The sequence below is a fragment of the Suricata suricatta genome, chromosome 13 (genome assembly GCF_006229205.1).
Source record: "Suricata suricatta isolate VVHF042 chromosome 13, meerkat_22Aug2017_6uvM2_HiC, whole genome shotgun sequence".
NCBI lineage: Eukaryota > Metazoa > Chordata > Mammalia > Carnivora > Herpestidae > Suricata > Suricata suricatta.
The window spans coordinates 87,063,810-87,075,745 of record NC_043712.1 but is presented as its reverse complement, the minus strand read 5'-3'; the positions used below and the strand labels follow the sequence as shown (position 1 = coordinate 87,075,745).

General features: G+C 50.7%; 1 protein-coding gene across 10 annotated transcripts in view; it reads left to right on the top strand.

Annotated features, from left to right (window-relative positions):
* SYK (spleen associated tyrosine kinase) overlaps window positions 1-11,936 on the top strand; it is a 73,352-nt gene that overhangs the window by 56,663 nt on the left and 4,753 nt on the right. For 6 of the 10 annotated variants that reach the window (XR_003902093.1, XM_029920906.1, XM_029920909.1 and 3 more), the window contains 4 exons: window positions 3,352-3,561; window positions 4,615-4,804; window positions 8,941-9,081; window positions 9,720-9,832. Coding sequence is in view for 8 of the 10 variants with exons in the window: in XM_029920906.1 (XP_029776766.1) it covers window positions 3,352-3,561; window positions 4,615-4,804; window positions 8,941-9,081; window positions 9,720-9,832 (654 nt within the window). In the remaining 2 variants the exon portion in view is untranslated. The other 4 variants (XR_003902094.1, XM_029920907.1, XM_029920910.1 and 1 more) reach the window with 4 other exon arrangements.

The following is an 11,936-nucleotide window of genomic DNA, read 5'->3' as shown; positions in this document are numbered from 1 at the left end:
GCGCGCGCCCTGTGCGCGTCCCGTGCGCGTCCCGTGCGCGTCACCCGTCCGGCACAGCGGAGCCCCTCTTTGGTAACAAGTCCGTTCTCGCTCATGTCCGGTGGGGTTACCCGTCGTGTGTATGACGTGTGCATACACTAGTTCCGTGTGCCAGGTAGGAGGGGGGAAGCGTGCCCCTTAGAGAATTAGAAGGTAGAAACAGGAGAAATGTGACCCAATTAGAACATCATCTTTATACCACTGAGATATCATTACTGATAACTAACAATAGTGTGTGTTCAGTTAGTTTGTTAAATTGTGTCTCATTTGTCTTACCCAGAAAATTCCTGATGACAGATATCATTAGTGAAATTACTTATTTGCTTTTTCGTACCGTTTCAAATAACGGCACATGCCATATGGTAATTAGGGTTGCTGTCGCTGAAACCTCCGTATGTCACTTGCTCTTCAGATGACGTCCCAGAGAGCGGTCAGTAACGACACTGGTCCACGTGGTCTTTCCAAACAAACCACATCTCTGAATGTGTGTGGTGGCATTAGTGTGTCACTGATATGACTGTAGTTGGGTTCAGTTGTTTGATATTATTTTAAATTTAAGATATTTTATACGTGTTTTTTTCTTAACTAGATTTACATTATTCAAGTGTCAGGAAGATTCAAGTGCAAAAGCATGCACCAAAGCTCCTGCTTCCAATCCCGTTTTTCTGGATGTGTGTAATCAACTGATCCGCTCATTTGAAAATTTACGTATGCATATCACAGTCATTTGTGAAATGAATATAATGACCCTGTATTAAGGCATGAATTTTCTTCACCAGTTTTGACACTTCCATCCCTTGTTTAATTAAATACATGAATTAACACAGACATACTGTAGATTTATAACTTCAGCTAGAGGATTTGGGGAGAGGAGAGGCCCTGTAGGTCAGTTTGGGGCAAAAAGATGTCTTCACAGTAGTGAGTCTTCCAGTCAGTAAACACGACCCTGTTCTCACTTATGTGGATCTTGATTTCTCAAGTTCTCTCAAGCAGGGTTTTTCATTTCCTGTGTAGAGGGTAGTTTCCTGTGTGAGGTGTAGTTTCCTATGTAGAGTATAGCTTCCTGTGTTGGGTGTAGTTTTCTGTGTAGGGTGTAGTTTCTGTGTAGAGTGTAGTTTCCTGTGTAGGGTGTTGTTTTCTGTGTTGAGTGTAGCTTCCTGTATTGAGTGTTGTTTCCTATATAGAGTGTAGTTTCTGTGTTGGGTGTAGTTTCTTGTGTGGGGTGTTGTCTTCTGGGTAGAGTGTGGTTCCTGTGTGGATTGTGGTTTCCTGTGTGGGGTGTAGTTTCTGTGTAGGGTGTAGTTTCCTGTGTAGAGGTCTTGCATACTTTTTGTTGGATTCATTCGTAGGTATTTAGTATATATGGTATACTTCTTAAAATCTCATTTACTAATCTCCAGTGTTGCTTGGATGTGGAAACAGAACTGTTTTATCTCTTGACTTGATAGTCAGCACCCTTAACTGAGTTTACCTGTTCCCCTCGCATCATTTCTAGTCATTTATTGGTATGAGTCAAGACCATTTTATTTCATCCTGTCTAATCCTCATACTTTGTTATTTCTTTCTTGCCTTGTTGTATTAGCCCAGAATTGTGGTTTAAATGTTTAATAAACATGGAAGTAACCTCATTTCTCATTCTTGATTTCATGAAGTGGGGATACTTTTAACATTTCACTATTAGGTTTGTAGCTGTTCTTCATCAAATTAGGAAAGTTTCCATCAGTTCTTTCTTACTTTGAGAGATTTATTTTTAATCGTGAATGTGTATTAGTTTATTGGGTACTTGTTTCCCTCTGCTCAAATGACCTCATGGTTTCTCTCTATTGTGTTTATGTGGGGAAGTGCGCTGATGGATTTTCAGATGTTAAAGCCACCTTGCATTCAGATGTTAAAGCCAACAAGATGGGGAACACACGTCTTGTCCATGAATTATGTATTCCTTCTTTTTCATAAATCACTGAATTTAATTTACTAGTATGTCTCAGAATATTCACATTTATGTTCATTAGAAGGTTTGGTATATTATTTTCTTGGAATGTCTTTCCCTGATTTAGCATCAGGGTAATGCCAGTCTCATAAAATGAGTTGCGGGGAGGGGTGGTTTCCTTCCTCTCTTCTCCTCTGGAAGGGATTGCTGGTGTTTTTTCTTCCTTAAACATTGGGAAGGACCAAGAAATTTTTGCCTGTTCATTTTGATCCCTACCTCACATCATACACAGACCAGTTCCAGATGGATGGCAGACTGAAATGCAGGAAGGCACAATGACACACTATCTAGAAATAACATAGGGAGATGTGTCCCTGATTGCAGGAGGGTGAGGGAGGTTCTGGGGGGCTGGGGGTGTGTCTGCGTAGGAGCTACGGCGTGTGTTCCGTGTGGAGACACTTGTTAAGGCTACACAGCAGGTGACCGTGTTTTTCTGAACGCATGTTAGACTTACTCTGTTTTTCTCTTATTTTACCTGTTTTATGGGGAAGTTCTGTTTTTATTCTCCCATTTTGGGGCTCAGCAAACGAGGTGTACTTCCTGCATGTGTGGGAATTATGTCACAGAGAAATGCAGTTTTCTAAATCCTCCATAGTTCCATCCATTTATTTCAGTCCCACTCTATCTGCATATTTTCAGGAGGTCAAATGGTTTTCTGAGAAAATGTAATGTTTTCATGAGAAAATGAAAAACAGTTAATTTTTTTTACAAACTCGTTGAAGCGTGCTTAAAAGCACGAGTACTCGGTTTTAAAAAGCGTTTTGTAAATGATGAGCTTTAACAGCACGTGCTTTTAAGATAATTTTTTTTTTAACATTTATTATTGAGAGACAGAGCATGAGCACGGAAGGGGCAGAGAGAGAGGGAGACACAGAATCTGAAGCAGGTTCCATCCGGGCTCTGAGCTGTCAGTACAGAGCCTGACACAGGGCTCAAACCCATGAACCATGAGATCATGACCGGAGCTGAAGTCAGCACTTAACGGAGCCCCCAGTGTGTGCTCTTCAATTCTGCATCCGGAAGTTCATTTTAAACATACACCTGAGGAACGCTGCATTCACATATGTTACAGATCATCTGAGGTGGTAAATCTGAAGATGTTCTAAAATCTGTTCTAAAATCCTTAGGCTCTGCCGGGGGGGGGGCATTCTTCAGCGCCCCCGTTACCTGATGCGGTGTGCCTCTCCTTGTCCCTGAAGCGAGAAGATGGCTGCGGATATTCCCAGTTGACCGTTTCTCGCAGAGCACGTATGCTCCGCGGGAGGGAATTACCCTCTGCCACTTTGAGACGTTTCTTTCCTCCGGTGTCACGATTTCTTCTGCAGGGTCGTGAAAACGGTGGCCGTGAAAATCCTGAAGAACGAGGCGAACGACCCGGCTCTCAAGGACGAGCTACTCGCCGAGGCCAACGTCATGCAGCGGCTGGACAACCCGTACATCGTGCGCATGATCGGGATCTGCGAGGCCGAGTCCTGGATGCTGGTGATGGAGATGGCGGAGCTGGGCCCGCTCAACAAGTACCTACAGCAGAACAGGTGACCGCGGGTGCCCGGGCTTGCGTGCGCGGGGGCTGTGTCTTCCGGGGTTGGCCACACCGGTGACCCTGAGGGAGCGGCGAGCTGCAGTCTTCGGATCCAGGGCTCTCTTCGCTCTCACTGTGCCGAGAGAAACGCCAGTCCGACACCTGGGTCTTCATTCTCCTTGCTCACTCTGAGTTCCCAGCGGTGGAACCGGGCAGAACGTGCCCTACCTTGTGAGAGAAACATTAAAATAAACGCTTGTATATATTAAGTGGATTTACTTTGAGAGACACAGTGGGGGAGGGGCAGAGAGAATCCCAGGGAGGCTCCGTGCTGTCCGCACAGAGCCCGATGCGAGGCTCAAACCCATGAACCTCGAGCTCATGACCTGAGCCGAAACCAAGAGTCAGATGCTTAAGCGAGTCACCCAGGTGCCCCCAAATCAACAATCGTAAAGGGGGAAGTAGTGATGTCTTACACGCCTGGCTGACCTCCACCTTCCCACAAGTAGTTCTGAAAAGATCTGTTGCCCCGAATGGGTTACGAGTGTTGGTGGGGAACTCCTGCTGTGCTCATCTCCCGCCCTGGTTGAGAGGGATGAACTCACATGGAATGAGTCACGAGAGCAGCCCGACTACTCCGTCCCGTTGGCCACACTGCGTGTGTACCCGACTTAGAGTGTGTCCTAAATCTGCAGAGAAGGGAGGGGCATTGACCTCACTTCACCGGTAAGAAGCTGACACGCAGTGTTGGCTTTGTTGCCTGTCCGATACTGGAACAAGGATTCCCACCGAAGCCTGGCCCTCCCGGAGTCAGGCTGCCCCCCCCCCGCCCGCCGCACTACGTTTCATGTCATCCAGAGCTCACCTTGAAAAGGGTACCGTTCGATACCGGGTAATGGTGCTCGGTTGTGAGCGGTCAGAGGCTAACACGGTTTCTGTCCCCACTTGTTACTCTTAGAAATAACAGGAAACTCGTGCATCCCTCCGCCTGCCTGAGGGGCACTGTAGGTTGTTCCCGGAGGGACCACGGTCCGCGATCACTCACAACACATCTGTTAACTTCCAGGCACGTCAAGGATAAGAACATCATCGAGCTGGTTCATCAGGTCTCGATGGGGATGAAATATCTGGAGGAGAGCAATTTTGTGCACCGAGATCTGGCTGCAAGAAATGTCTTGCTGGTGACTCAACACTATGCCAAGATCAGCGATTTTGGACTTTCCAAAGCGCTCCGTGCTGACGAAAACTACTACAAGGTAGGAATAACGTGGCTGACATTCAAAGCAGCAGGTAGTGAGACTCTGGGATGCAGATGTCTGTGTTCTGGGCGCACCTGGGAGGCTCAGGCGGCTGAGCTTCCCACTCTTGATTTCAGCTCAGGTCATGATTCTGGGGTCGTGGGATCGAGCCCTGCATCTGGCTCCATGCTGAGCATGGAGCCCACTTAAGATCCTCTCCACCCGCCTCTCTTTCCCTCTGCCCTTCCCCCACTCACGCTCGCTCTCTGTCCCTCTCTCAAAAAAGCTATAGCTACAGTAATTTGTTAAAGGATATGCAGTATTAAAGATATGAATTATGACGTCAACATAAATGTGATGGGAAGGGCCGAGGTTCTGCACACAAGGTGAAGTTGTTAGCACCTCGTGGACTGTGACATTTATAAGATGCTTTGTGTAAGCCTCAGCATAACCACAGAGACCTGCAGTTGTGCGCACGAGAAGAGAATCAAAGCTCACCGCGACGAAAACCCATCCAGTCACAAAGGAAGACAACAGGAGGAAGAAGAGAACCACAAAACAGCTGGAAACCAGTAAGATGGCATTCGTAAGGTTGTAGCCTATCAGTAATTGTTTTAATGGCAAATGGATTAAATTCTCCAATCAAAAATAGGGAGTGGTAGAAGAAATGTGAAAAAACCAACAAGACACAACTGCACACTGCCGACAACAGACCTTCTCCAGCTTTAAGGACATGCAAACTCACGGCGAAGCACAGCAAAGGCCACTCCGTGAAAACGGACACACGTTCAGCCCGACGCCGTGCCAAGAAACAAAGAAGGTCATCGTGTGATAATGACGGAGTTGACTCTTTAAGAGGTTCTAACAGTGGTAAATATGTACGCGTGCGACACTGGAGAACTATCTGAGTGTATAACCTAAATAGACAAATACTAACAGACTTGGAGAGACAAACAGACAACAGTACAATAGTAGTACTTGAATAATAGTACAGTAATAATACTTTTAACTCTGGATAGGTCATCCAGACAGAAAATCAATAAGGAAACTTTGGACTTAAACTGTACTTTAGGCCAAATGGACCCCACAGAATTCACAGGTGAATTCTGCCAAACATTTAAAGGAGAATTATTAATACCGTCCTTCTCAGACTCTACAGAAAGTGGAAGAAGAGGAGACACTCTGAAACTCATTTTACAAAGCCAGCATCACCCTGATCCCAAGGCCAGACAGGGATGGCACCACAAAAGAAAACGACAGGCCAGAGTCCCCCGTGAACATACACGCGAAGATTATCTGTGAAATACTCACAAACTCAGGTCGACCACTCACTGAAAGAGTCGGAGCCATGACCACGTGGGATTCACCCTTGGATGCAAGGGTGCGTTAGCATCTGCAAAACAATAAGCGGATACGTGGCATTAACAGAATCACCTGGTCGTCTCAAAGATGCAGGAAAAGCATATGACAAAACTCAGTGTCTTTCCATGATGAGTCGTTTCAAAAAGGGTGTGTGGAAGGAGTACACGTCCACACAGTGGAGGCCCCACATCACACGCACGCAGCTGACATCACACTCCGTGGAGAAAGCCGGAGAGGTCTCCCTCTAAGAGTGTGAACAAGACAACTTAACTCAAAATGGATGAAGGACTCAAACATAAGACCTGAAACCACGAAAGTCCAAGAAGAAAACATGAAAAATGCTCCTCGATGTTGGTCTTGGCAGTGAATTTTTTGGATACGGCACCAAAAGTCCAAGCAACAAAAGCAGAAATCCACAAATGGGATTATGTCATGCTAAAAAGTTATCGTCCAACAAGAGAAACAACAGAGGGAAAAGCCAAGTTATGGAATGAGAGAAAATATTTGCAAATCAGCTTTGTGAAAAGGGATAAATATATAAAATATATAAGGAATTCGTACAATCAGTGTCAAAAAAATCATATTTAAAAATACATAAAGGACAAGAATAGACATTTTCTATTCTTTTTCTGTATTTCTATAACCAAAGAAGACATACAAATGGCCAACAGGTATGGATGAAGGATCACAAATCATCAGGAAAATGCCAATCAGAGCGGCACTGAGAAATGACTGTACACCTGTCAGAATGGCTAGTATCAAAAAGACAAGAAATAACAGGTGTTGTTGAAGATGTGGGGGAAAGGGAACCCTCTTGCGCTGTTGGTATTATGCAGCTGGTGTGGAAGACAGCACGGGGACCCCTTAAATTAACAATATAACTACCATGTGAGCCAACAGCCTCACTTCTGTGTATTTACCTGAAGGAAATGAAACCACCATCTAATGGAGACCCACACTCTTGTGTTAACTGCGGTCATTACATCCCATAGGCAAGATACGCCAACCACCTAAACATCAGGCAGTGGATGAATGGATAAAGATGTGATGTGGGGTGTGAGGGCTTAAAACACAGACAACCGCACGGGATATATCAACCATACAGTAGAGAATGAAATCTGCTATTTGCAACAAGGATGGACCTCGAGGACAGTATGCTAAGTGATATGCCAAAGAGAGAGAAATACCGCGTGCTCCCACGTATATGGAGAATTTAAAAGCCAAACTCACAGAAACAGTCGATTTTAGTTGTCAGGGACTGAGGGGTAGAGGAGGTGAGAAGAGGTGGCCGCAGAACATAAACTTTTAGTTATGAGAGGAGTAAATGCGGCGTCTGCGTGTGGCGTGGCGCCTTCGTCTACAGGGCTGCGCCACGTGTGCGGAAGCTGCTGAGAAAGTAGAATTTCCATGTTCAGCCCGTAACAACGAACCACAGTAATTCTGTCAGATGAAGGCGGTGCTGACGTTACTCCCGTAGACATCTTGCAGTCCCTGTGTCCTCAGTCATCAGACGGGACATGTCAGACACGGCACACGGACTGCACACTGCTGACAAGACGGACACTGGGACTATTTCTTCAGGGTTCCAGAGAAGTGACACTAATGGAAGCAAACCTGTGCGTGACCTCGTGACCTCGTGCTGAACACGGAAGCCCTCTGACCCCGCAGCTCTCAGCCCTGCCCGCGGCACAGACACGCTGTCGGGGATGCTCATTCCAGAACGGCGTGTGATGGCAAAAATCAGGAAGCCACCTCAAGGTCTTGGAGCAGGAGGCCGATCTGTCAAAGGGTTATCTTTGTAGCACCTCAGAATTCAAATTAAAACCGAAATAACTCAGGAGTATATTGTTCACAACTTTCGAAATCAGAATCTAAAAATAATGCATAACATGACTGAGACGGACGTGTAACCAGTGTGTCAGAGACGGGCCGTGGTGTCTGTGCTCTGAGGCCCAGGTCCCCGGGTTCCCCTCCTGACCCAGCACCTCCCTTTCCACAGGGTCTTACGATGGCCCCGTCCATGGGACGTCTCAGGACTTACGTGTGCCAGACTCCAAGCCCCAGAGGAAAGGGTTTCGCTGGGCACGATTTTTATCTCTTTACTGCCACTTGCTTTTTATGTTCTTTAATGTTTGTTTATTTTTGAGAGAGAGAAAGCATGCGAGCAGGGGAGGGGCAGAGAGGGAGGGAGACACAGAACCCGAAGCAGGGGCCAGGCTCCGAGCTGTCAGCACAGAGCCTGACATGGGGCTCAAACCCACGAATGTGAGATCATGACTTGAGCCGAACTTGGATGCTGAACTGACTGAGCCACCCAGATGCTCCTATTCTTGTTTTTCTTAATGGCAGTTAAGACGCAAAACCTACATTTTACCGTTGTAACCATTTTTAAGTGTAACGTTAAGCACGCTCCCTGTGTTTATGACGCGCTCCAGAATGCCTGTCTTCCCCGACTGAAACTCTGTCCCCGTGAGGCCCTGGCCGCCATTCCTCCACCTTCTGTCTGTGTGACCCGGTGCCCTCCGGGGGCCCCAGGGGACTGCCTTCATGCCACATTTGCACTTTAGGGACCGGACCGGCTTATTTTGCTGAGAATGGCGTCCTCGGGGCCCATCCGTGTTGTGACCTGTCCTAGAATTCCCTTCCTGTGTCAGGCCCAGTGACCGTCCACCGGATGAATATGGACACGTTGCTTATCCGGCCTTCCAGTGGCCGACCTGGGGCCGCCCCCGCCAGGGGCACGGGAGCACGAGACCCCACGACTGACGGGCGCCCGTCTGCCTTGCCCGCAGGCCCAGACGCACGGCAAGTGGCCGGTGAAGTGGTATGCCCCCGAGTGCATCAACTACTACAAGTTCTCCAGCAAGAGTGACGTCTGGAGCTTCGGGGTGCTGATGTGGGAGGCCTTCTCCTACGGGCAGAAGCCGTACCGGGTGAGCCCTGCGCCCTCCGCCCCCACAGCCGATCCGCCATGCTGACAGGGCCCGTGTTGAAAATCAGGGAATCTGGGCTCCTATCTGAGCCTTTCACCATCTTTCAGACAGCGAGCCGTTAGCGAGCCCTCGGTTTGTTCTAAGTTGAAAAAGCAACATTTGATATTAACTGAACAGTGTATGTTTTCATCACCGTGCGTTAATAAGCACGTTAATATGCATAAAACAGACCCAAGTCAACATTAGAGTTGAAGTAGAAATGATGGCTATTTCCACCATTACATTCGCAGTTCAGTTAAATATTTTAGAGTTTTTCTTTTTCAAGTCAGAATGGATACGTTTCCAGAAGGGTCCGTGTGCTGGAATACGGCTTGAGGAATTTTCACAGACTGGGTGTGCCCACGAAACGGCACTCAGACGATGAAACGGAACAGAACCCCCCAGTTCCTCCTGCACATCCGAGCTGTCCCCGGGGTCACCCCATCTGACTGCCAGACCCTGGGTTAGGCGCTCCTGTCTTTGTACTTCTAAGTGAATCCGTGTCGTGGGGACTCCTGTTTCCCGGGGGGGAGGACTCACCTGCTCTTCCATCGGGCGGAACACCCCCTCTAACAAGCACGTTTAACGGCGTGTTTCAGGGCATGAAGGGAAGTGAGGTTTCGGCCATGCTGGAGAAAGGAGAGAGGATGGGGTGCCCCGCGGGGTGTCCGAGGGAGATGTACGAGCTGATGAAGCTGTGCTGGACGTACGAGTGAGTACCCCCACCATGTGCGGTTCGTGCAAGGGCCGTGGGGCAGGTGGCGGGGGGCACTGGGAGCAAGCGCTCCTCTGTCTTTCTGTGAGCCAGGGATGTGCTCCCTTCTGAACAGCGCGGGGTCGGGGGCTTGTTTCCTGGACCACGCACTCGTGGCCTCCGTTCTAAAGGGTACAGTTAGGCAATTACTGTAATCCAGGGCGCCAACATGTAGACGTAGATGATGTGGTCACCGTGGAAGGGTGAGGGTGGTCACTGTGGGGGGGCTGTCGCCAGGAGGGCAGGGGGGAGGGTGGGCTGGCGCCATGTGTCACTTCAGGCCATGGTGGATGGCAGAGATCTCAGGAGAGAAAATGTCGTACTGCTGATTCCTGACCCCCTTTCATAGTGAGGCAAGACCGTGGGTGTCATCCGGGTCACAGGCAGCACACCTGACCATCAGGGAAGGGGCCCTTGACCTCGCCTGGGCGGGAAGCCTGTGAGGGCCTCGTGGGGAAGCCCCGAGCCGTGGCCCCTGCGTCTCCGGCCCCGGGACGTGCCTGGGAGCCCTCGCGGCCCGGAGACGAGGCGGGGCTGTGATCCCGAGGGGCTCACGGACTCGCCACGGCCTCACCGCCTCAGGGCCAGGTCCGCTCCCAGACCCACCAGGATCTGTCAGGAGTGTCTGGAGGTGGAGGGCTATTCCAGGTGCTTTCAGATCCACCTGGGGTTCTCGGACTGCCCAGGGAGCAACGTCCACCACCGTGGGAGTGGATGTGAAGAATGCATCGTTACCTAGAAGTGTCGCAGGGTCAGCCCCAACGGGAGAGGGCGTCTGGCGGGGCCAGCGTGGGCTTGGACTGCTCACGCGGACACGGTTCTCTCCCTCAATGGTCCCGTGTGTTGCCAGCAAGGACCTGAGGGCGGGGGCGGGCGTGAGCGGTATGCCCAGCGGGGTGAGCGCGGCCGGCAGGGCACACACACCTCCGGCTCCGCTCTGGGGTCGCGAGCCTCCTGTGACACGGGCATCAGGGGCAGGTGACGCTCGGTCCCTGCTGGGCACCGGCACACGCCCTGTCATCGGCGTGTGGTCCCCGGACGGAGGACGCGCGGGGGAAACGGCTGTCCCGGAACTCACCGGAGCCGTGACAAAGTGGAGCACCGAGCTCTCTGGGAGCCGGGTCCGTGCTCACCTGGAGGTTTTTGGAGGGTGTGAGGGAGGGAGGCCGTTGGATCGCCACGTGCTCCCTGGTGAGACCCATGTTGGCAGTCTGCCCCCCGGGATTCCAGTGTCAGCCGAGTGACAGGAGAAGACGGCCCACAGCCTGAGATTAAAAATGAGGACTCATCGTCGGTCTTTGATCAGTTTCCCGACAAAGCTGTGTTTCTGCAGGTGCAGTGTTTATAGTACTGACCCGAAATAGCCGGGCGCGGGGGGAGGCAATGTTCAGAGACTTGGTCTGAATGTCAGCCGCTCCCTGATGCACCATCAGATGGAAAAGCGCCCCTGTCTTGGGCGTGGCCCCGGGGAGACCCCTGCCTGCGGCAGCTGGCACCTCCATTCACTCGGCCTGCCCCTGGGCGCCCCGGGGCATCCTGCAGCGACTTTCTGAGGTGGGGGACGGGACCATAGGTGGACACCCCCCCCAGCCCTCCCGCTTTGCAGAGGGGCCAGGGCACTCAGAGCAGTCCCGATGGAGGGCACACTGGGACGGGCGCAGGCTGGGGGCTTCAGCGGGAAGATTTTACGGACTCCAAGCAGGTCTGGTACTTAGGGATGCTGGGAAAAGCCATTGTGAACTGGGAGAAGTTGGGGCATCAGCCTAAGGGAGGAGAGTCTGGGACATTTAGGATCTCTAATGTTGGGAATGATCTGGATGGAGCACCCAGTGCTGTTTAAAGATCTGCAAACCCCCTGCCCTGGGATCCCCTCCCCTGAGCGGCCCTCCCCTAGGCGCCCTCCCCTGAGCGCCCTCCCCTGAGCGCCCCCCCCCGAGCCCCCTCCCTTGAGCGGCCCTCCCCTGAGCGCCCCTCCCCTCCTGTAAGCGCCCCTCCCCTGAGTGCCCCCTCCCCTGCCCTGAGTGCCCCCTCCCCTGAGTGCCCCTCCCCTCCCCTGAGCGCC